The sequence below is a fragment of the Gopherus flavomarginatus genome, chromosome 16 (genome assembly GCF_025201925.1).
Source record: "Gopherus flavomarginatus isolate rGopFla2 chromosome 16, rGopFla2.mat.asm, whole genome shotgun sequence".
NCBI lineage: Eukaryota > Metazoa > Chordata > Testudines > Testudinidae > Gopherus > Gopherus flavomarginatus.
In genome coordinates, this window is record NC_066632.1 from 23,158,357 (window position 1) to 23,182,220 (window position 23,864).

Sequence of the window (23,864 nt, forward strand, 5' to 3'; positions counted from 1 at the left end):
GGTTACCTAGGGAGGTGGTGGAATCTCCATCCTTGGAAATTTGTAAGGCCCAGCTTGACAAAGCCTTGGATGGGATGATTTAGTTAGAGATTGGTCCTGCTTTGAGCAGGGGGTTGGACTAGATACCTCCTGAAGTCTCTTTCAACACTAATATTCTATGATTCTATTAACTCAGGCCTGCTGAATTTCAGGCCAGAATATTAACCAAAAAAAAAAAATCCTCCTTTTCCCCTGAAGCTACACTCATTTGAAGAAGTGGACAAAGAGGAGTGGGGCGGGTAGCACCCTCCAAATGTTTCACAAGGGTTCGTGCCTCAATGTTTATTGGCAGGGTCTAAACCAGGATTCGGCAACCTTTCAGAAGTGATGGGCCTAGTCTTCATTTAGTCACTCTGATTTAAGGTTCCACATGCCAGTAATACATTTTAACGTTTTTAGACGGTCTCTTTCTGTAAGTCTATAATATATAACTATTGTTGTACATAAAGTAAATAAGGTTTTTAAAATGTTTAAGAAGCTTCATTTAAAATTAAATTAAAATACAGAGCCCCTCAGACTGATGGCCAGGACCCAGGCAGTGTGAGTGCCACTGAAAATCAGCTCACGTTCCGCCTTCAGCACGTGTATCTTAGGTTGCCTACCCCTGGTCTAAACCATTATAACACCCTCCCCACAAAAAACATCCTTAGTTAACAGTGGAAATGCTGACCTAACCTGAACTACATCAGTGAAACTCAGTGGCTTCAGAATAAGAATTTGTGGATACAGTCGGAACAGGTGACATCCCCAAACTGGCCCTACCATAGCAGACACAAGCAATGGATACTGTGGCTGGTCCTTCAGAATGGATACGACCCACCCTTTACCTTTCTGGAGTTTAACTTTATTTTTAATAAAGGCTGAGATTTTCAATAGGACTTAGAGAAACTGGATGCCTGATTCTTATCCAGATCACTTCGGTGACCAGATATCTCAGTTTAAAAGGCTAAAACATGGCTTTACAAATGTCTCTTTGTCCCCAAGCTCCCTCTAGTGGTGGCTGTTCAAGATTTTGCTCTGCTTTTCCCTCTAGCTCTCGTCTGCCCCAGAAACACGCTTCCTTCTAATGGAGCTAATGAGACCCACCCAGGCTGAGTACCAGGCTGGGTCAGTACAACAGCTCTGCAATCTGACTCGTAGTGACAACCAGAGAAGTAACAGAATTAGAAATGTTTGTTAGGAAGGAAACATTGTCCATATTTCATGAACATAACTGTATAAATGATCTATGGAGGGTAATTCAACCCTGTTGTCTGTGATCAGATACCATAGCCGAAAAGTTGGCTGTGGAACAGAGCCAAGGGGAAATTCCAAATCCATTAGCTATAGCTTACACTACAATGTCACAGTGCTTTCCAGCAGCATGGTTTCCAGGGCTTTGTTTTATTAAGCAGAAGAAGAGAATTACCCTCCATCCAGGAGGAACGAAGAGATGTTAGACTATTGATTAAATAAGTGTTGCCAGAGCATACGCTCTGCCTTAAGCTGGAATCTGATCTCTTAGTCCTGTCAGCACCCTTGATCAGTTAAGGTGGGGAATTTCTAAAGGGGCCTCCAATGGAAGTTGGATGCTTAATAGCCTTTAGGTTTCTTTGGAAATCTCAGCTTACACATATAACAATTCCCATGTAGCTTCTTGCTTCTCCAACCCACCGCTAAATAGCAGGGATAGCAAAACTGAGGTGGGGGGGAGGCCAAAGGGTGCTAACGCCCCTTAGTGGAAATACTATGGAGGTTCCTTCCCCATGTAAACACACACATGCTCGGAGGGAGGAGGAGGTGACAGTGGGACCCAGAGAGTCTTGAGCAGGTGCCATGGAGCCCAAAGGCGTTGGGATGGGTCCAGAAGGAGGTAGGAACCCCCAGGATCCGTCTGGAGCTGGCTGCCTCCCTCCTGCCTACTGAACCTCAATACTTACCTTCACTCTCCCACCATCCTCCCAAACCCCTGCCCCATTCACAAGGAGATTCCACCTCCCTATGCTAAATTGTCCTGCTCATAGAAAAAAGGCTACAGTACTCCATGATGTATTTAGATTGCTGCCTCTAGACCCTTCAGTCCCTTGCAGAGCTGGCTTAAGATAGATAAGTGAACTAGATAGTAAACACATTGGGTTTTGATGGCCCCTAATAGCCACAGAACGTGGTTCTGGAGATGAATTTACAGTTCCCTAAACTCTACAGAGATATTCTAGAAGAGCATTAACAAATGCTCCCACACGAATCACCCCTTGATGCCCACTGGATCCGTGATGGCCTGTACCCAGTCCATGGGCTCAGCTGTAATTGACACATTTGATGTCTTAAGGAAATATAGCCCCTTTTAAAAGTGGACCCAAGACATGCAGATCAAACTCAGCTAAGAACCCCCTAGGGTTGAGTTCTAGATGCTTAGGGTCTGACCTTCACTGTTCTGCCCCCTTATGCAGTGACTTACGGCAATGTGAAGTGAGTGTGATAACTGCGGTGAAACCTAGATCGCATGCTTCCCTGTAGAGCCCCCTAGCCTGCAAACAAGACCAGAAAAACCCTGGAGGATTTAAAGAGATACAGTTTTCTCACTGTTTCAATACAGTTTTCACTACCCCATGTAAATGACTAGAGAAAGTCCCCAGCTGCTGGGAATCAAGTCCATAGAGTCTAATACATTGTACACAGACTAGGATAACAGGTGCACTCAGCTAATCTCTATGGTGGTTTCTAGATGCAGAGACTCCAAGGCCAGAAGGGACCACTGTGATCATCCAGCCTGACCTCCGGCATAACCCAGGCCAGAGAAATCTCCGTAAATAATTCCTAGAGCAGATCAATGAAGGTGGTTCAAAGGAGCCTCTGAAATGCTACACTCTGTGTAGGAGGCACGGAGACTGCAGATCTCCAGTAGGGCGGCCACGAATAAAAATGGGGGTTGTTGAGCGGGGCAAAGAGACAGAGGTGGAGTCACCCCACAGGACGCGAAGCGCCAGCGAAGTCTGTTGCCTCAGGAGAAGACATCCTGGAGTGAGCAAGTCACACCTACACTTCAAAGCAATCTAAGAGTGTGAGTGGCCTCAAGGTACTGCCATGATTGTCCTTGCCCTGCTCCCTACTGTTTTTAAAGGGCTCTTCCCCAGTAAAAGAGAGCACCCCAGGCTGTAGTTCCTTCCCTCCATAATTTCTACAGGGAAAGTAGGAGAGGGAAATGCGTGTCTCACTGCCCAAACCCAGTCCACTCACTCTTCCATCTCCCTTCCAATCCATGCAACCCTGACCCAACGGAGAAGCCCTCCTCAAGGCATGAGTCAGAGAGAGGTTGTACTGTGAAATGGTCTGACCTCCCTTTCCCTGAAGGAGGGATGAGATCCACGCTTGGATGAACTGATTCTTGTCTGGATTTTGGAGGCATGATCTGTCCTGGAGCAAGGGTGGAGTCTCACTGACAGGCTTGATCTCTGAGCTGCTGTGATGCAAAGAAACAGAAGGAAAGACTGACACACACACTCATATGGCAACTGTAAATAGTTTAGCCCTTGACCCATCTCTGCTGTCACTATGAAATTCCTGGGAGAGGCTTGGTGTGGTCTCTGACGGAGACCTGACTTATACCAATCATCTTTGCTTTGATCTTCTCTTGCGTGTCTAATACACTTTGCTTCATTTAAGATACTTGTTAAAGACACTGGTTGGGAAATGACATTTTTCATCAGCGTTTTTCGAGAGGAAATAAAATAATAATTTCCCATCCAAATCTGAAAAGAAAAAGCTTAAACGAAGCAAAGCTTATTAGAAATGTTTTGTCATTTTCTTTGAAAACCCCCAACCCGCAAATTGTTCAGCTTTTGATGAAAACTGGAAATTTTTCTAGGAAAATTGAACTTCAAAAAGGAACTCAGTAAGTTCATGGAGGATAGCTCCATCAATGGCTATTAGCCAGGATGGACAGGGATGGTGTCCCTCACCTCTGTTTGCCAGAAGCTGGGAATGGGCGACAGGATGGATCACTTGATGATAACCTGCTCTGTTCATTCCCTCTGGGGCACCAGGCATTGGCCACTGCCAGAAGACAAGATACTGGGCTAGATGGACCATTGATCTGATCCAATATGGCCATTCTTACGTTCTCATGAGCTTGGTTTGGTGGAAACTTCCATTACATCGAAAAGACATTTTCTATCCAAAAAATATTTAAAGGAAAAATTTTCAACCAGTTCTAATTTTTTCATCTTAGCCTTTGAGACAAGAGCAGGGTGACTGTCCCTGGAGCAGACTAAGACAACAAATTTCTTCTCTGCGGCAAAAAAGGGGAAAGGACTCGAATAGTCCTTGATGCTAGGTAGTTGGTCCAAAATATTGCCCATCCACAAAAGGTGCTTGCATCAGCCAATGAGAAGCCATGTAAGACTAGTTGACTATTAGTGAAGGGAATAGGGGAGCCCAAAGTTACCAGCCAAAGTGGTCAGGGATTTTTCGACAAAACATATTTTGTAAAAAATATGTAGCTCTGGTGGAACTGAACCTTTTCACAGAAAAGCATTGGATTCAAATAATTAAAGCTAGAATTAAAGATAGATAGACTATGATACATTAATGAATGGGATTCATGACAAGGTTTTCTACAAGAGCAAGGGGATGGGCTATATGATAGCAAGTTCTAGTTTTCTGAGTAAAACCGAATTTTGGTTTCACTAGAATGCACACTTCTTTAACTGGTGAAAATCTAAACAAAGCATATCAAAATTATCAAAATGCAGTGCTTCGACTAACCTGAACCAAAACAATTATTTTTTCAGATTTTTGAGTCATGTCATTTTTTCATGGTTTTGATTTTTCATCCTGATTCGGGAGGGGAACACTTTTGGAAATCTCAAGTTTTTGTGAACTACAGATTCCCGTGTAAAAAAGGAGACAGTAAATGCATTTATGGTCACGACTAAAAAAAAAAATAAAAAATCAGCCCTTCCTTTGCTTCCTCTCCTATGTGACTTGTTTCAGGAGTAATTTATGGTGATTTTGACTCCAGCATATATTATACTAGAAGCCTCCCGAGCAACAGATTAGTGATTTAGTGTGGAAGCATAAGGCCATACTAGGTCAGATCAAAGGTCCATTTAGCCCAGTATCCTGCCTTCTGACAGTGGCCAATGCCAGGTCCTTCAGAGGGAATGAATAGAGCAGGTAATCATCAGTGATCCATCCCCTGTCGCCATTCCCAGCTTCTGGTAAACAGAGGCTACGGACACCATCCCTGTCCATCCTGGCTAATAGCCATTGATGGACTGATCCTCCATGAACTTATCTAACTTTTTTTAACCCTGTTATAAGAACATAAGAACTCTCTCCCTATCCATCTCTCTCTCTTTCACCTAAGAAGACAAAAGAAACAGCCTTTGGGCTTTGGGAGCAGATCTTGGCCTGAAAAATTGGGCAGCAATGTCACTGGAAATGTGGTAAGGTATTTCACCTTGAGCCAAATCTATTTTCTTAAGCTTTAGGAAGCGTTTTATCTTTATTTCTCTTGTAACCATTTCTGACTTTAATGTCTTATATTTGTGCTCCCGTAAAACCTCGTGGCCATGAAATACACATGTTTTATTCTTTAATCAGACTAATGCAGTGTCGTGTTTAAACTGGATTGTGTGGGTAACTCCATTTAAAGTAGCAAACTGTTGGATGTTGATCTCCTCAAAGGGGCAGCAGATCTCAAATATCTGAACTGTCCAGGAAAAGGCTGGGCAGTGCAGAACTCCGTTTTGGGGGAACGTTCGGGACTGGGAGTGTGTTGGGGGTCACCCTGCAGTGGTAACCAAGATGGGTGGAAACCAGAGTGTGCTGGGTGACTGCAATAAGCAGACATTCAGAGTGTGACCTGCTGTTTGGTTGTGTGGAAGGCACCCCAGGTTGCAGGGCAAGGGAGACAGAGCCCCTCTCTGGTCTGGATTGCACGTCAGAATGTCATAGCATCTGGGACAAAACCACCAAAAGCCATTGGTTATACAAAGTATGATCTGACAGATAATGGGGTAGGTCTTCCACCTGTCCACAGCTGCATGGGCAGGGGTAGTTCCATTTCTAAGTGCCATTTACATTCTCCTTCTAAGTAAGCTGACTGCACAGTTTGGAAACAAAGAGCACAGTTTGGAAACCAGGAAAGGTCCTCCTTAACTTGCTATTGGACAAACTGTCCAAATATCTGGCATATTATCATAGAATATCAGGGTTGGAAGGGACCTCAGGAGGTCATCAGGTCCAACCCCCTGCTCAAAGCAGGACCAATCCCCAGATAGACTTTTGCCCCAGATCCCTAAGTGGTCCCCTCAAGGATTGAACTCATAACCCTGGGTTTAGCAGGTTAATGCTCAAACCACTGCATATTCAAGAGGCTTTTCAACAAGCAGAAACCAGGGTGACATATTTGTAACACAAATAGCTGCCATGGCTAGTTGCTTACTAATAGCCCCTAATAGTAGTCAACAGTGTGATGCTGTTGCAAAAAAAGCAAACGTGGGCTCCATTAACTGGTGTGTTGTGAGCAAGACACGAGAAGTAATTCTTCCGCTCTACTCTGCGCTGGTTAGGCCTCATCTGGAGTGTTGCGTCCAGTTCTGGACACCGTATTTCAAGAAAGATGTGGAGAAATTGGAGAGGATCCAGAGAAGAGCAACAAGAATGATTAAAGATCTTGAGAACACGACTATAAAGGAAGGCTGAAAGAATTGGATTTGTTTAGTTTGGATAAGAGAAGACTGAGAGGGGATATGATAGCAGTTTTCAGGTATCTAAAAGAGTGTCATAAGGAGGAGGGAGAAAACTTGTTCACCTTAGCCTCTAAGGATAGAACAAGAAGCAATGGGCTTAAACTGCAGCAAGGGAGATTTAGGTTGGACATTAGGAAAAAGTTCCTAACTGTCAAGGTGGTTAAACATTGGAATAAACCCCCTAGGGAGATTGTGGAATCTCCATCTCTGCAGATTTAAGAGTCAGTTAGATAAATGTCTATCAGGGTTGGTCTAGACAGTATTTGGTCCTGCCATGAGGGCAGGACACTGGACTCGATGACCTCTCGAGGTCCCTTCCAGTCCTAGAGTCTATGAATCTTCACATTTTTTAATGTATGCATTTCACATTTTTTTAACTTAAATCTGATCATTTCCAATCCTGAGAGGCCTAGAGAAGCCAAAGAATTGTCAGTATATTCTAGCCAAGGAAATGTACATGAAACTAACCCCCTACTGATCTGTTACTCTTTTGTAGGCGTGGCAAACACTGTGGATGCCTATTGTGAATGCAAAGCCAGAAATTGATATTACAGCATTGCACTTTGGATAGAACAGACTTCATGCTAGTCTCATCTCTGAGAAGACCTGCTGGAGAGATTGTCTGAGGGACCCCAAATCTTTCTAAGAAATTTATTTTGGATCAATTCCAATCCAGGGATTTAAATGATTTAGGAATCCAAGTCAAATTTAACGTTACCAAGACTTGGCTCCTAAATCCTTTAGGTACTTTAGAAAACTTTTACCCCTAAGTCCTATTGTAATTCATTGTGAATTGTGCCTCTAACTCCTTTAATGAGCTTTGGACAATCCTGGCCGAGCAGCGAAGGTATGCACCCTTGACCGTGGGTGGGCATCTACCTACATCTTTTCTTCCACCCTCCAGCATTCTAAGGTAGACACTGGGGGTAGCCCAATCTTTATTAAGAAAGAAACTACTCAGCTTGGATATTACTGAATGAGTCATTCATGGAACGTCAAGAATGCCAATGCTTCTCTGCTCTCACAATTTGGGCCAAACCGCTCCTCCCACGTAGCCTGGTTTTAAACAAGTGTTCGTCTTATTCAGCGTTCATTTCACTAGAGTAAATCTGAAGTAATTCCATAATAGGCAGTGGAGTAACTCTGGATTGGTGCCAGTGTAAATGAGAGCAGAATCTGGCCCCATTAACCTCAGTGTTGTTGCTCCAGGGTTTCACCAGTTGGTATGAATGAGGCCTGTTATACTCGGGTGTTTTAGGCAGCAGGCTGGAAGTATGACATTGTTGTCTTGTTTCACAGAAGCCCACCCTTGTGCCTCTGACACTCTGCTAGGGCCTGGGATAAAGAAACCCTCCAAGAGACAGTTGAAAAGCTGGGGCTCGGCACAGATCCTGTGGCTCTTTGACACATACACAAGACTATCTCCTCTGGTATAGCCATGCCCCACTCTTTTTCTTACCCCCATGCATTCGCGACTATGAGAGCTGGCACGAAGGGGCTTCAGACTTCCCACTCCATGCAGAGGAGGACCACCCCCAGCTCTGACACTCGTGCTGAGGCCCACTGATCTCACGCTCGCAGCTGTACAAGCTCATGCTCGTGCAAGCGCACAACAACCCTGCACGGCCCCGCCGCGCACCGTGCCACGACTGCGGGATCGGCGTTGAGCTCTGGTTTCACCCCCCCGCTGGGGCTGAGAGGCAGAAGTAGTGGAGAAAACAGCATAGCCGGTGCTGCTTCAATGTACCATGTAAGAGGAATTCTCAGCTGGTGGGATCAGGCCAGTCTCTGCTCCCGCTGCAAGGATGGATTGGGACTAAGGTTATGTCTACACTTGGAGTTAGGGGTGAGATTCCCAGCTCCCACAGACATATTTGCTCTAACTCTGATTGAGTTTGCATGTTAAAAAAGTTTGCTAGATGCCCTGATTACATACCCAAGAGGTCCAGGTGGGTTTGCACTCAGGGCAGCTAGCCCATGCAGCTGCTCCTTGTTACTGCACCTACATTACTGTCTTCGGCACACGACCATAAGAATGTGTACGCAAGTGGGGAATCACACCCCTACCTGCAAGTGTGGAGGTAGCCACAGAGGTTGGAGCGGTCCTGGGGAAGGTGAGGAGGCCCTCACCTTCAGGCCAGATGAGCTCAATGACAGAACAGACATCTGCCTCTGAAAGGTGCATTCGTTCACACGGTGTGCCTAATAAATTCCTCCAGCCAGCTACTAAGAAACACAGTGTTTCGACAACAGTCTAGGGTGGGGGCTGTATTGTCATGATCAGTCACCCCAAACCTGTAGCTGCAGCTCCTTGCACTTTACTTCTGCCTTTTATCTGTGGCTTCTCCTTGGAATTCCTTTCTGATGAATGACAGTCCCCACCCTTTGGTAAATGCTGAATAGAAAGTTTCATTTATTTCCTTTTAAGTTGGTTAGAAGAGTTTTCTTTCTGCAATGGTCTCCACCCCAGCTAGTATGTTCTTTGGCTAGAAAGACATGTTGCAAAAGTAAAAGGGGTAACCAGTGAGTTTTGCAATGCAGCTTGGTGTCAAGGGCTGGGATTTTCAAAGAAGTCTATGGGATTTCAGTAGGTGATTGCCATATGCATAGGTACAGGGGGACTGGATGCAGTCATAAACTACTTCTGGCTCCCTATTTTTCACCCAGCAGGGGAGGAAACCGTTTAAACCTGAGGTCTTAATTCTCCACTGCTCTGCGGTTTGTGTGGTCATTCGCGGTTGTGCAAAGGGAATACAAGCGAATGGCTGCTGTCTTTGCTGATGCACTGCAGCCCTACAGAGCTAAAAGGATGAGCTGCTACAACTCGAGCTAAAGCCCACAAGCTGCTGTGATGATAGACTCGTATCCTGTGCGGATCAAGCGAAGAGGGGGATCTGCAACAGGCTCACCAGTGGGTTACATCTGCACAGGTGCAGCAGATGACCCAAAGTGCAAGGCAGATGAAAATCAGGCCCAGAATATTGTCTGCAAATCAAATATCCTTTGGGCTTGATCCTGCATTCTCTTACTTATGGGACTATCCTTTACTCGTGGTTTCTGGGACTATGAATAAGTCTATTCAGATGAGTAAAAGTTTGCAGGACTGGGCCTGAAGAGCTGAAATGCCGGATTGAACCACCTGCATTGCTAGTCTAACATACTTGTGTGAGATATTAGTGCAAAGGCGAGTCTATGAGATAACTAACCAATATGAGGGCTTGTCTACATGGAGACTCAGTGCACAGTGAGTTGGGGTGTCAATTTATGGTGCACTAACTGGGCACGTGGACCCTGCTGCAGTGTACAAAAGGGTCTGTTGTGTGCTTTGACCTATGACTGTTTTCAGGATCTGGGCTAAGGGAATAATATCTCTAGGGTCATGTCCTGCAATCGTCCTGGAACCAGGGGTGGCTCTAGCTTTTCTGCCACCCCAAGCACGGCAGCCTGGCAGCCTTTGGCAGCATATCTGCGGGAGGTCCGCTGATAATGCGGATTCGGCAGCTTGCCTGCGGCAGGTCCACCGGTCTCGCAGCTTCAGCGTACCTGCCGCCGAATTGCTGCCAAATCCGCGGGGCCGGCGGACCTGCCGCAGGCAAGCCGCCAAGGCTGTCTGACTGCAGCCCTCGCAGGGACTGGCAGGGTGCCCCCCGCGGCTTGCCACCCCAGGCACGGGCTTGGTGCGCTGGTGCTGGGAGCCGCCACTGCCTGGAACCCAACGAGCCGCCTTCTCCTCTCACACCGGTTTTACATGGCTGTAACTCCACTAACTGCAACTGACTGGTACAAAGAGGCTGGAACAGGCCAGGGGAAAGAGAGGGGAGGCCTATCTTAAAACCAGATTCATCCAATGTCAAAGCAGGCATCTGCCTCTGAAAGGTGCTCTTGTTGACATGCCTGGAAGCACAGGGTGTGTAATTGGGAAGAGAATCAGGCCCCGGGTGGGGTGCTCACATGAGTGGAGGTTGCAGAATCTGACCCTAGCTTAACTCAAAAGTCCACACTTACAGTATAATAGCTGCAAAAAACGTACGTCATCCAGTGCATCAAACGCCCCAACAACAATGTGGGTTGAATGAGACAATCGCTACACTCTCGAATGAACTGGCACAGAAAAATGATAAAAGACAAAAACACCCTGTCACCGGTGGTTGATGACTTTTCACAAAGCGATCACTCCATATCTGACCTCTCAGTCTTCGTCCTCAAAGGAAACCCATCCAGCACCTTCAGAAGACAGGCCTGGAGCTGAAATTCAGGGTTCAAAAAAGAACTAGATAAGTTCATGGAGGATAGGTCCATCAGTGGCTATTAGCCAGGATGGGCAGGGATGATGTCCCTAACCTCTGTTTGCCAGAGGCTGTGAATTGGGTGGCAGGGGATAGATCACTTGATGATTCCCTGTTCTGTTCATTCCCTCCGGGGCACCTGGCATTGGCCACTGTTGGAAGACAGGAAACTGAGCTAGATGGACATTTGGTTTGCCCCAGTATGATCATTCTTATGTTCACAATTCTGGTAAACACCAAAAATCATGGACTCAATAGAGACATTGGTTTTATGTCTCATTACAACAATCTGTTCCACCTTGTATTTAGCTGTGACACTCTGATTACCTTTCCCAGACCTGAAGAAGAGCTCTGTATAGCTCAAAACTTTCTCTCTTCCACCAACAGAAACTGGTCCAATAAAAGATATTACCTCACCCGCCTTGTCTCTCATAATTTTTTTTGACATTTAGCGTTTCATATTATTTTAAAAATAATATTTCACCCAATAGGTTTTAAAGAAACAAAGATGAACACCCATCAGTACAGAACACAAAATCTTTCTGGGACTACAGATGTGTCCCCATTGCAAGTTAGTGGGAGATCAGGGTGTTCACTGCCATTCAGGACTCATCCCTAATCGTTTCACCATCTCATTGTTACAGTCTGCTGATTCTTAGACATGTTAACAATAGGACTGGAGGTTTCCCAGGAGTATGTGTTTGTGAGATCACTCTGCCTGTGTAAACAGATTGGGCATGAATCATATACTTTTTGAATTACCTGGAATGCACATACTGTCTAAAAACATCCCCCCGCATGAATGTCAGTTTGAAACTGGACAAAACCCAGATTACCTATTTTCCAGTTTGCCAGCTGAATCCACTGTGAATCCAAAAGCAAAGAAGGGGACTTGCAGGAAGAGAAGCCTGCAGCAAAAAGCCGAGAAAGATGTTTGCCATTGCTAAACCTCCTTGTCATGTGCAGGGAAAATCCGGATCAAAAGAGCCAAAGAGAATTGGTAACAATTGACTACATACAAGTACAAAAAATCAGCAGGTTGCATTCTAGAAGCCGGTATAAATAGTATTGCAAACCAGTTTCAGTTCTAACCAGGGCTGGCTCCAGGCCCCAGCGTGCCAAGCGCGTGCTTGGGGCGGCATGCCGCTCGGGGCGCTCTGCCTGTCGCCGGGAGGGCGGCAGGCGGCTCCGGTGGACCTACCGCAAGTGTGCCTGTGGAGGGTCTGCTGGTCCCGCGACTCCGGTGGAGTGTCCGCAGGCACGCCTGCGGGAGGTCCACCAGAGCCGCAGGACCAGGCGAGAGGCAGAGTGCCCCCCGCAGCATGCCACTGTGCTTGGGGCAGCAAAATGGCTAGAGCCGGCTCTGTTTCTGACCCCCTTGTCTTCACAAAGCATTCACCTCCTTCCAAAATGAGCCCCTTTCCCCCTTTCTGCTGCACGGTGTCTCCCCACCTACATCCCAGAAAATGTGAATTAAAAGTCTTCCTTTGTTTTTCGAGATTAAAAATATTCTATTGAGGCAAGGTTACAGCAAAATGGGCTGCAGTTTAAATGGCAAAATTAGGAAAGGCGTTTGTCCTAATGAAGGACTAGTGTCTTTGATTGATTGGGCAGCAGGGTAACGATTTTAATTTAACAGGGATATGGCTATTTGAAAATGGCCTATTAAACATACTCAACGGATGATTTCCTTAATTTTACAGGTGTGGCAACTACACCCCTTCCCACCCCCTCCCCTGGGCCTACTCTGCCCTCTCTTCTCCCCTTTCCCCCAGAGCCTCCTGCACACCAGGAAACAGCTGATTGGGAGGAGTGGGAAGGGAGCAGGAGGCGCTGATTGGCGGGGCTACCGGTGTGCAGGAGGTGCTGGGAGCCGAAAGAGAGCTGATGGAGGGGTTGCTGATGTATCATTTCCAATCTCTTTCTTTGTTCCCTCTAAAGAAATGAAGACTGAGCTATTTCAAAGCAAGCTAGGGGACGTGTGCACCCAGTTTCCATTGATTTTAATGGCAGCTGTGGAAAATCTCAGCCTAAACACATACAAAATATCGCGAATGGAGTAACCAAGCTGCAAGATCAGACACTCAAAACGCAGTGTAGTTGTAGCCGTGTGGGTCCCAGGATATCAGAGAGGCAAGGTGGGTGTGGTAATATATTAACTCACCTGCCTTGTCACTCAGAACTCAGGGCATTCAAGGCTGTTTCAGCAACATTATCTCAACCGTTCTCTACATACGTGCCCAGATGGGCAGCTAGGGCAAATCACCGTAGGTTCATTGACTTCGGAGAAGCTCTGACAATTTACCCCCTCTGACGCTGTGGCCCAATGATTTTAGTGGTGCCACACTGATTTACACCAATTGTGGGGTGCAGCCCGTTGATGCCAGTGGTGCAACACCAGTTTACATCAACTGGGGTTCTGGCATGTGTAGTATTTTCTATTCCTTTTTTTTTTTTTTTTTTTGCACATCAGAGAAATAACATGATGCAGCATCTCTCAACCTGGGACAGTGGGGGATGTCATGACTCCCAGGGAGATGACAAACATTTGTGTCAAGGGTTAGAATCATAGAATCATATAATATCAGAGTTGGAAGAGACCTCAGGAGGTATCTAGTCCAATCCCTTTCTCAATGCAGGATCGACCCCAACTAAATCATCTCAGCCAGGGCTTTGTCAAACTGGGCCTTAAAAATCTCTACAGAAGGAGATTCCACCACCTCCCTAGGTTGTGACCATCCTACTATTCTCGTACTCCTAAAAGGGAGAGAACGCCTGGTTCGAGCTTTGCTATATGGGAGGAAGTTCTTGTGATGTGACCCTATGGAAAAGATTGAGACGTAGAGCCTCTTAATGTATCAGTCTTTGTTTTGAGCACATATTATAAAATATACTGTACTGCTGTGTTACCATTGCTGGAGTGACATTACCTTCTGGAATTCCCTGATTTGTTTTCAGTTGCTTGATTTAGCACTCCGAACATTGCACCCATGTTATTCACCTACCACTCCGGCAGGTTTTTCAATCCCGTATGATTTTTCTAGATTTTGAAACATTTTCTCTTTCCAAATCAAAACGAAAAAGTCAAAGTCCCAACGATTTCTGTGAATCCAGAAAGTGAAAAAAAATAAGTCCGTTCAGGTCCGTTGAAACATTTCATTTGAAAATTCTGAACCTTTTTGTTTTGATTTTTGACATTTTGTTCTCCTTTTCTTTAGGAGAATTTAAATGAAATTTTGAAAGAAAACTCTCAGCCCACCAAAAAACAAAAGGGCCATTTCCAGAATTTGAAACTTTTTTTAAAAAGCCATTATCATAGCTTTGACGAGTCAGCAAATTTTGGTCACACACCCTTTCGGTGACAAATTCTCCACCAGCGCTACCTGCCATGGCTACCCTTCCACCAGATCCCTCTGTTTTATGGGTTTTTATATATGGATACATTTTCAAAAGAGCTCAGCATTAGAAATCTGACTTTTATTTTGGCCAGGGGGGTGGGCAAACCTTTTGGCCCGAGGGCCACATCTGGGTATGGAATTGTATGGCGGGCCATGAATGCTCATGAAACTGGGGTTGGGGTGCAGGAGGGAGTGAGGGCTCTGGCTGGGGGTGCTGGCTGGGGTGGGGCCAGAAATGAGGAGTTCAGGGTGCTGGGGCTGGGGGGTTGGGTGCAGGAGAGGGGTCAGGGCTGGGGCAGGGGGTTGGGGCACAGGAGGGGTCAGAGGTGCAGGCACTGGGCGTTGCTTACCTCAAGCAGCACCTGGAAGCAAGGGCATGTCCCTTCTCCAGCTCTGTGCGCGGCCCTATCCGCAGGTGTCACCCCTGCAGCTCCCGTTTGCCGCAGCTCCCAACCAATGGGAGCTGCGGGGGTGGCGCTTGGGGCAGGGGCAGCGTGCAGAGCCCCCTGGCTGCCTCTAAATGTAGGAGCCAGAGGGAGGACATGCTGCTGCTTCACGGAGCCTCAGCACGTGCACGTGGTGCAACCTCTGACCCCGCTCCCCGGTTGGAGCGTGGGAGCAGGGTACGCCCCAGACCCCACTCCCCAGCTGGAACTTGAGGGCCAGATGAAACCAGCTGGAGGGCTGGAAGTGGCCCGCAGGCTGTAGTTTGCCCACCTCTGATTTAGCCCCTCTCTGGAACTGAGCTCTTTTGAAAATCTAGTTCCACGGTGAGTCTCATGTAAAACGAAAGGGTTTAAAAACATCTAGAACAGAATGTTTTATTCTCTCTCTCTGCTGCAGTGAGTGGAGGAAACCCATTTTGCATATGGAACATATTTATCTTATAAATAAATTTAAATCTTATAAATGTATCTTATAAAATGCTAGCTTTGCGCCTTGAATAATACAGGCGAAAACACCTTGCTTTTAAGATCGAGATGGGCGTGCTGGGACTAGGCTTGGAAATGGCAAAGCATAAGGGCTGAACAAGCAGTGTAATAGCGAGACATGTCAGCAGTTTGTTCTCTGGGCCCCAAATGACTAGCACACACTGTGAACTCTTTGACACCGCCTTTCTTGTTGCCTATGCAGAGGCCAAAAGGCGACAGCTATTTCCAAATGACAGGAGTGTTGCTCCAAAATGCAACTATTTCATTAGACAGGGGTGTGTAGGTGGAGTGACCTCACTGTTCAGAATGCTGCAGGGCATACCAAGCCCAATTAATCAGGAAGATAATTCACATCACGAAGCCAATCCCAGTTCCTCAAGCAAATAAAAGAGGTAGCCTCAGCCCTTAAAGAACAGAGGTTCACCCTTCTCTTTGTTCTGTTCTCTTCTCCAGAAAGCTCACTCCTTCCTTCCTTCCACTACTTCCATTTTACCCAGACCAGCTACAATGTCTCGCCAATCCACTGTAAGGGTCCAGAGAGGAAAACAGGGCTTCAGTGCCTCTTCTGCCATCATCCCAAACAGCTGCCGCACCAGCTACAGCTCATGTTCTGTATCCCGGGCCGGAGGTTACGGTGCTGGTGCTGGAAGGGTTGTTGGCGGTGGCAGTTGCTTTGGCAGCAGAAGCCTCTACAACCTAGGCGGATCTAAAAGAATCTCCATGGCTGGAAGCAATGGTGGCTTCCTGTGTGGTGCTCCAGGTCCAGTTGGCGCTGGCTACGGATTCGGTTTCGGTAGTGGAGCAGGCGGCGGCTATGGGTTAGCTGGCGCTGGGTTTGGTGGGGGAAGAGTTGGCCTTGGGTTCCCTGTTTGTCCACCTGGAGGGATCCAAGAAGTAACCGTCAACCAGAGCCTTCTAACACCTCTCAACTTGGAAATCGACCCCACCATCCAGAGGGTGCGTAAAGAGGAGAAGGAGCAAATCAAGACCCTCAACAACCAATTCGCCTCCTTCATTGACAAGGTGAGATATAAGATTTCATCAATATCTTGTCCTGATTGTTCAATGGGGAGAAAAAGCAATTGCATTTCCTTATCAGCATTGTCTGCTCATCCACAAACAGAGCCGGGGGGCGAATCTGGCATAACCCCACTCATTTGAGGCAGGTCTATCAGTCCACTGCAGTTGACATCAGCATCTGGCCTGAAAAGGCAGTTACTGACTATTATCTTGTGTTATTAATCAAAGAGCCGTCAAATGGCCAGTCAGTGGAGCCCTGCCCATTTAAGTTATCAGGGAACCACACCTCCAGACTTGAATTTTCTTGTTAAGTTGGAAAGGTAACATTGAAACAATGCAATTAGAGTTAGGTGGTTCTTTTAAAGTCCAGGTATTTTGAGGACTTATCTACTTGACAGCATCCTGGTCACCTCTTTGTTGATTGCATCAGATTTGCCAGAACAAGCAGAAACAGGAGCATAACAAAAACCTTGATGTTCTTGTTGACCAATCTGCATGCATTAGTGGTCAAAGCAAATGTTAAACTGTCTTGTGGACTTTTTTGTACTCAGCCCAGTAATAAATATTTTAGATTTATTTTCCACTTAAGGGATTATTTTTCTCCTGCCTTGTCCCCTGTGTCATCATTTGCACCTATGCAAAACACGTGCAAAATACAACCAATCTATCCAGGCATCATTTTAAAACCCACTTTGCACAGGTGTAAATGGCGAGGATATAAGACTTCATCGCTATCTTGTCCTGATTGTTTAGTGGGGAGGAATATGGTATAAGGAACAGGGGAATCGGCTTCTAATTAGATTGACATATGGGCAAGGTCCTTGAAGTCAAATTTGCTACACCCATTTACACCAGCTGAAGATCTGGCCCTGACTATCTTCCTTGCGACTGCCAGTCTTGCTCACTAGTTCGTAGGATCTCAGTGAGAGCGGAGGGCACTCAGCATTTCTCAGGAAGTGCTCAGTGCCTTGCAGGATTGGACCCTAAACATGCATGGGAGTTAACCTGGATGACCCCTATTATTTTAATACTTTTATGGAACCATTTTAGCATCTTCTGGATCCTTGTGCTTTTCAGGTCCGATTCCTCGAGCAGCAAAATAGGGTGCTGGAAACCAAATGGAGCCTGCTGCAGGAACAGGGACAAAAAACCGTGAAAAACAACATTGAGCCCCTCTTTGAAAATTACATCGGTAATCTCAGGAGGCAGCTGAACAATCTGATGAATGAGAGAGGAAGACTTGAAGGGGAGCTGAACAACATGCAAAACGTGGTGGAGGATTTCAAGAACAGGTAAGTCCATCTTTCTAGCTGCTCCCCATCACCATAGAATCCGGAGTGTTTAAATAAAAAAAAAATAGTACATCCGCACTGTAATATCAGTCTGATAAGGAAGGGACAAGACTAACAAATCACCAATTGCAAGGTCACTAGAGAGAGACCTCTTATAATGTGACAGTTTTCAGAGGTTTCAGAGTAGCAGCCGTGTTAGTCTGTATCCGTAAAAAGAACAGGAGTACTGGTGGCATCTTGGAGACTAACACATTTATTTGAGCATAAGCTTTCGTGGGCTACAGCCCACTTCATCGGATGCATAGAATGGAATTTATAAGAATAATATATATATATATATATATATATATATATATATATATATATATATATATATATATATACAGAGAAGATGCCATACCAGCTCTAAGAGGCTAATTAATTAAGATGACCTGTTATCAGCAGGAAAAAAACTTCTGTGGTGATAATCAAGATGGTCAATTACAAGAGGTGTAAGGATAGTTATCATGAGGAAATAGATTCAAGTAGTGTAATGACTCAGCCATTCCCATTTCCTATTCAAACCAGATTTAATGGTATCTAGTTTGCAAATCAATTCAAGCTCAGCAGTTTCTCGTTGGAGTCTGTTTTTGAAATCTTTCTGTTGCAAAATTGCCACCTTCAGGTCTGTTACTGAGTGGCCTGAGAGGTTTTCAGAGGGGTAGCTGTGTTAGTCTATATCAGAAAAACAACGGGGAGTCCTTGTGGCACCTTAGAGACTAACAAATGTATTTGGGCATAAGCTTTTTCACACCACGCATCTGATGAAGTGGGTTTTAGCCCACAAAAGCTTATGCTCAAATAAATTTGTTAGTCTCTAAGGTGCCACAAAGACTCTCCGTTGTTTTATCTTATAATATATGGATTATATCACTTTCCCATGGTTAATTGGAAAAGTTAAAAATCTCTCTATAGAGTGAAGGGACAAGAAGTCCAAGTATAACAGTATTTTGTAGATGACACGTTAGGTGCAGAATCTACAAAGAGTTATGAATGAATTTATTGATCTGAGTAAGATAACTCACGGGCATTAGACTATGGGAGACTGCATCCTTAAACTGTAAGGGAAGAAGCAGTGAGAATGACTGACTGACAGGAAGAGAGAAAAAGAACAGAAGGTTTTATCTAGAGCGATATTTCTCAACCAGGGGTACATGTACTCCAGGGGGTATTCATCTAGATCTGTGCCTAGTTTTACCCCAGGCTACATAAAAAACACTCGTGAAGTCAGTACAGACTAAAATTTCATACAGAAAATGACTTGTTTATATTGCTCTATATACTATACACTGAAATGTAAATACAATATTTGTACTCCAATTGATTTATCTTATAATTATATGGGGAAAATGAAGAAGTCATCAATTTTTCAGTGCTGGGACACTTTTGTCTTTTAATATCTGGTTTTGTAAGCAAGTGATTTTTAAGTGAGGTGCAACTTGGGGGTACGCAAGACAAATCAGACTCCTAAAAGGGGTACAGTAGCCTGGAAAGGTTGAGAGCCACTGATCTGGAGCACTTTTCTATAGACATCAGTTTGCATGTTTTAACTGGTTTAGTGTTGACACATGGATCATTGCCTGAGTTATCCTGAAAACTAAAATTCAGATCCTGGTGACAGCTGAGATTAGCACGCACACAAAATGCTCTCGGGGAAGTTTATTCTAACAGGCTGCAATGATCTTGGTCAGTTACTTGCCTACTCAAACATTCCCTCTGCCCCATTCCATTAGGTACGAAGATGAAATCAACAAGCGCACAACTGCCGAGAATGAGTTTGTAACACTCAAGAAGGTGAGTGTCCTTTGTGCAATGCAAGCGTTATTATTGTTTGTCTTTCAGCAACACCTAGAGATCCAGGCATCATTGTGCAAGGTGCTGTACAGACACACAGAGAGAGGCAGGCCTTGCCCCAAAGAGCTTGCAATAGAGAAGACAGACAAAAGGTGGGAGAAAGGGAGGATTATTAGCCCAATGGAAGTGCAGCACAGGCAGATCTAAGGGCCTTGTCCAACATTACAAAGGGAATCAGTAGCACACCTGGGAACTGAGCCTAGCTCTTCAGAGCATCAGTCCAATGTTTTAACCACCAGACCTCTCAGATCAGCCCTTCAGCCACAACACTATTAACAGCCGTTAGAAAATCCTTTACATTTATTCTCCTCTAGAAAATGAGTTTGGAGCTAATCACGTTGCTGGCCTGGTAATGGAAGTGCTTTGCTCATTTCGGTCCATTACTGTCTTTCAGGATGTGGACGGTGCCTACATGAACAAGGTGGAGCTGGTTGCCAAGGTGGATTCCCTGACTGATGAGATCAATTTCTTGAGAGCCGTGTACGAAGAGGTAAGTGCTAGCAGCACGAGGTCTCTTTCAGAGGGTTTCAAATTAAGTTTCCCAGTGACAATCAAAATTCTGAAGCTTTTTTTGCAATGACATGGGCTGTCTTTACTGTTCCTGATAGTTGTTTGAGTGGCAGCCCCTTACCTTAGGCTATAGCATCTGTATATTGTACACGGTGAAACGTTCAGTTGTCTACCAATGAGGAGAAGTCTCTTTGATTCACAGTTCACCCGAATATTGGCATAAATTGCAGGAACTGGCTCAGATGCAGATACAAATCTCCAACACCTCCGTTGTTCTGTCTATGGACAACAACCGAGACCTGGACCTGGACGGCATCATTGCTGAAGTCAAAGCGCAGTACGAGGAGATCGCTAACAGGAGCCGAGCTGAGGCTGAATCTTGGTACCAAACTAAGGTGAGTCCCCATACACCAACAGAGGGCTGAGTTCCAACTCACTGCATGTCCTCTTGTATATCACTATTATTGTGCTTTCTGATTTGTGTCACTGAGCATTCAGAGGTACCAATCAGGGATTAGGTGGTGACCAATTGTGCTAGTCACTGCACGCACGTAATACCATGCAACACTTGCCCCAAAGAGGATGGACTTTAACGTGATTTGTGTGTCCCTTTGTGTCCGGCAGTACGAAGAACTGCAGGTTACCGCTGGCAGACACGGGGATGACCTCCGCAACACCAAGCATGAGATCTCAGAGCTGAACCGAATCGTCCAGAGACTGCGGAATGAAATTGACAATGTGAAAAGACAGGTAGGGCGCTGCGGAAAACACGGGAGGGTATTTTGTGGGCAGGTGCTTCATTATCGCAGTTCCAAGTCTTAGGCCAAGAAGGATGCAAATGGAACCCAGTTGATTTCTGCTGCACCAGAACTGAATTTGTCCCCTTTGGTCTCAAAGTAAAAATACCACTAGGATTTGACCAGATTTTAATGCTTATAAATAAAATGAATAAATAATACAGGGCCAGAAACTCAGTGTCAATGAAGTCAATGCACTTTAGGCCAGCTGGCAATCTGGACTTCAAAGGGTTAAGCTGCATGATACTATCCCTAATGTTTCCCCCATTGCAGCCCCTGGAAATGATTGCACACATGTTAGATTGAAACACGGAAAGCCAAATTTTCAGTGCTGTCAATCAGCCACGTTCTGCTAAAGTTAATGGAGCTAGGAAGATTTACACCAGTTGATGATCTATTCCAAAATGTAGAAAAGTTGATGGGAAGAGATGAGATGCTCATAGATTATTCCAGCTTGATCTGCACCCAGGCAATTGTGTACTGGGAAGGCAGAATGGTTTGATGTTTCCTGTGGAAGTTTAGATCGATGTTCTTCTCTGCCATAGTGCGCCAACCTGCAAGCAGCCGTTGCTGAGGCTGAGGAGCGCGGTGAACTGGCCCTCAAGGATGCCCAGGGCAAACTGGCTGAGCTGGAGGATGCCCTGCAGAAGGCCAAGGGAGATTTGGCGCGTCAGCTGCGGGAGTACCAGGAGCTGATGAATGTCAAGCTGGCACTGGATATCGAAATCGCCACCTACAGGAAGTTGCTAGAAGGAGAGGAGAGCAGGTGGGTGAAATGCAGCATATTCATGTCCGGATTTTAATGAGGTCAATGGAAACTGCAGGTGCTCAGCTTTTCTGAAAACTTCCCCCCGAAGCAACTTCTCTTTATGCTAGAATCAACTGAAATGTTAATGAAAAACTTGGTCAAAAAGTTTTGAAATTTGGGTAAAATAAATTAGCAATTTAAAATTTTTTTTTATGAAATTATTTTTTCTGTTTGTCAGCCAGCGTGTAGAGAGGTTTCGCTTTTTTGAAATGTCAAAAAAAAAAAAACCCAAACCCCTAAGGCTGGTCAAAAGGCTTCTGTCAAAACTATTTTTGTAGTTGGAAAATGGAGGGGTGGGTGGCGGCTAACTGAAAATTTTCCTGGAAAGTGCCTGTTTTCTGCACAAAAATTCAACTACTTGATGAAAAATGTCATGGACATTTTTCTACTTTTTTCAACCAGCAATGTCAATGGACATCACTTGAATTCTTACTTTCCTCTCTTCTCTTCCCTAACAGGCTGTGTGGAGATGGTGTAGGTGCAGTGAATATTTGTAAGTCACTGGAATTCATATATTGTACAAACTGCCTTGCTTTAGTCTCCATTTGCTACTCAGTGGCCACCATCCAGTGAGATCTAAACACATGGTGCTTTCTTTTTGCAGCTGTGGTCAGCTCAAATGTTGGAGGTGGCTATGGAAGCAGAAGCGGTCTCGGCATTGGAGGTGGAAGCGGCCTTGGCGTGGGAGGTGGAAGCAGTGTCTGCATTGGAGGTGAAAGCAGTCTTGGCCTGGGAGGCGGGCTCAGTGTTGGAGGAAGCAGCTTCAGCTCTGGAAGCGGAAGAGGCATCGGCGGATTGAGCCTCGGAGGCGGAAGTGGCTCTAGCGTGAAATTCATCTCAACGACCTCTTCCACCAAAAGAAGCTACAGGAGCTAAAACTCAGAATTCAAAGTCCTCGCACCCTGATTGAAATATCTCCATGGTTTCCTGATGCTGACACATTACTGACCTATGAATGGGACCACCATATTGAATAAAAGCAACATTTTCTAATCTTCTCTTTAGAAACCCAACTTAAAAAATGTTGGCCTATATCTGAATTTTCCAAACATTGCCTTGAATCGGTTCTTTTTTCAATCTTGCTATCTATTATCTCTCACATAGAAACTATAACCTCTGTCCAACAAGAAGAGAAAGTACATATTTCTCCAGACAGTGGAATGTGTGTGTTTTCCTCACAAACTTTGAATTTTTCATTGGAAAACGGAAAGCTGAAAAGAAGAATGTTTTTGACGAACCCAAACATTTCTGTTAATTTTCACCCAAAAGTTTTCAGCCAAACATGCCAAAATCTCCCCCCAAAATGTGGAAAATTTGGGTTTCCTTCAAAAACATTCAATTTAGGGGCTCTCTTTCTTCCAGTGAAATATTGAATTTTTCCAGATAAAAAGATTTCCCCATTTTCTGAATCACCTCTGGTGATAAAATAGCCTCAACAAGACCTAGTGCAACTAATAAAACTGCCGTCCCTTTCCCAGGTATTTTCATTTCTTGCATACTAAGGAGTAGTTCATGGATTTGGATATTTTTTATGCCAAAACTCAGTTGTGTAAGTTTTAGAATGGCATGAGAGCCATTATGTTAAGCACTGTCTGAATAATGGTAGAACCAGGCATCTGATCATTATTTCTTGTTCATTTCTAATGTATATTTCAAAATCTGAGTCCATTACAGGACACAATGTACATGGCTCTCTCTCTCCATAGCTTGGGCACCTATTTATGTCACCCAGGTTATTTCATTATTCAGTTGAACAAATGGTTCCTTGTCTAGAAATTTACAACACGCTGTGCTTTAGCTCACCCAAATTGTATTGAGTTCTGTGTGCAAACGGGTGTTCCCACCTTGTTCTGCATTTGCCACATCTGTATCTCACACTGCACATAATTTCCACTGTTTTATTTCCAGCGGACTTTGAATTGAAAGTTATCCGGCCTTATGTTGTATATAAAACATGTCGCACTATTGTTTGTTCTTTGGGCTCAGGAGCTCATGTTGTTGGAAGCTTCTAGTCACTTTCCAGTGTTTGTCTAATAAAATGCATATGTAATTTATTCTGTTGTCCAGACCTTTTATTAATATTTAAGGCAGAGGTGGCCAACCTGAGCCTCAGAAGGAGCCAGAATTTACCAGTGTACATTGCCAAAGAGCCACA

General features: G+C 45.1%; 1 protein-coding gene across 2 annotated transcripts; it reads left to right on the forward strand.

Annotated features, from left to right (window-relative positions):
- The first annotated feature begins 15,896 nt into the window (after positions 1 to 15,896).
- LOC127035448 (keratin, type II cytoskeletal 5-like) lies at positions 15,897 to 22,585 on the forward strand. 2 transcript variants are annotated; one of them, XM_050925343.1, is made up of 10 exons: positions 15,897 to 16,412; positions 17,487 to 17,701; positions 19,474 to 19,534; positions 19,989 to 20,084; positions 20,335 to 20,499; positions 20,729 to 20,854; positions 21,447 to 21,667; positions 22,168 to 22,202; positions 22,314 to 22,373; positions 22,446 to 22,585. In XM_050925343.1, the coding sequence occupies exons 1-10, from the start codon at positions 15,897 to 15,899 to the stop codon at positions 22,583 to 22,585; spliced, it is 1,635 nt and encodes a 544-aa protein (XP_050781300.1). The 2 variants fall into 2 exon arrangements, with proteins under 2 accessions (XP_050781300.1, XP_050781299.1); XM_050925342.1 differs by having other exon boundaries at positions 22,314 to 22,585.
- The last annotated feature ends 1,279 nt before the right edge of the window (positions 22,586 to 23,864 follow it).

Bases quoted from the DNA above. Each gene is read 5' to 3' on its own strand.
- LOC127035448 (XM_050925342.1), top strand. From the start codon at position 15,897: ATGTCTCGCCAATCCACTGTAAGGGTCCAGAGAGGAAAACAGGGCTTC. The intron at 20,085-20,334 runs GTAAGTGCTAGC...CATAAATTGCAG, and splicing joins TGAGAGCCGTGTACGAAGAG to GAACTGGCTCAGATGCAGAT. The intron at 21,668-22,167 runs GTGGGTGAAATG...CTTCCCTAACAG, and splicing joins CTAGAAGGAGAGGAGAGCAG to GCTGTGTGGAGATGGTGTAG.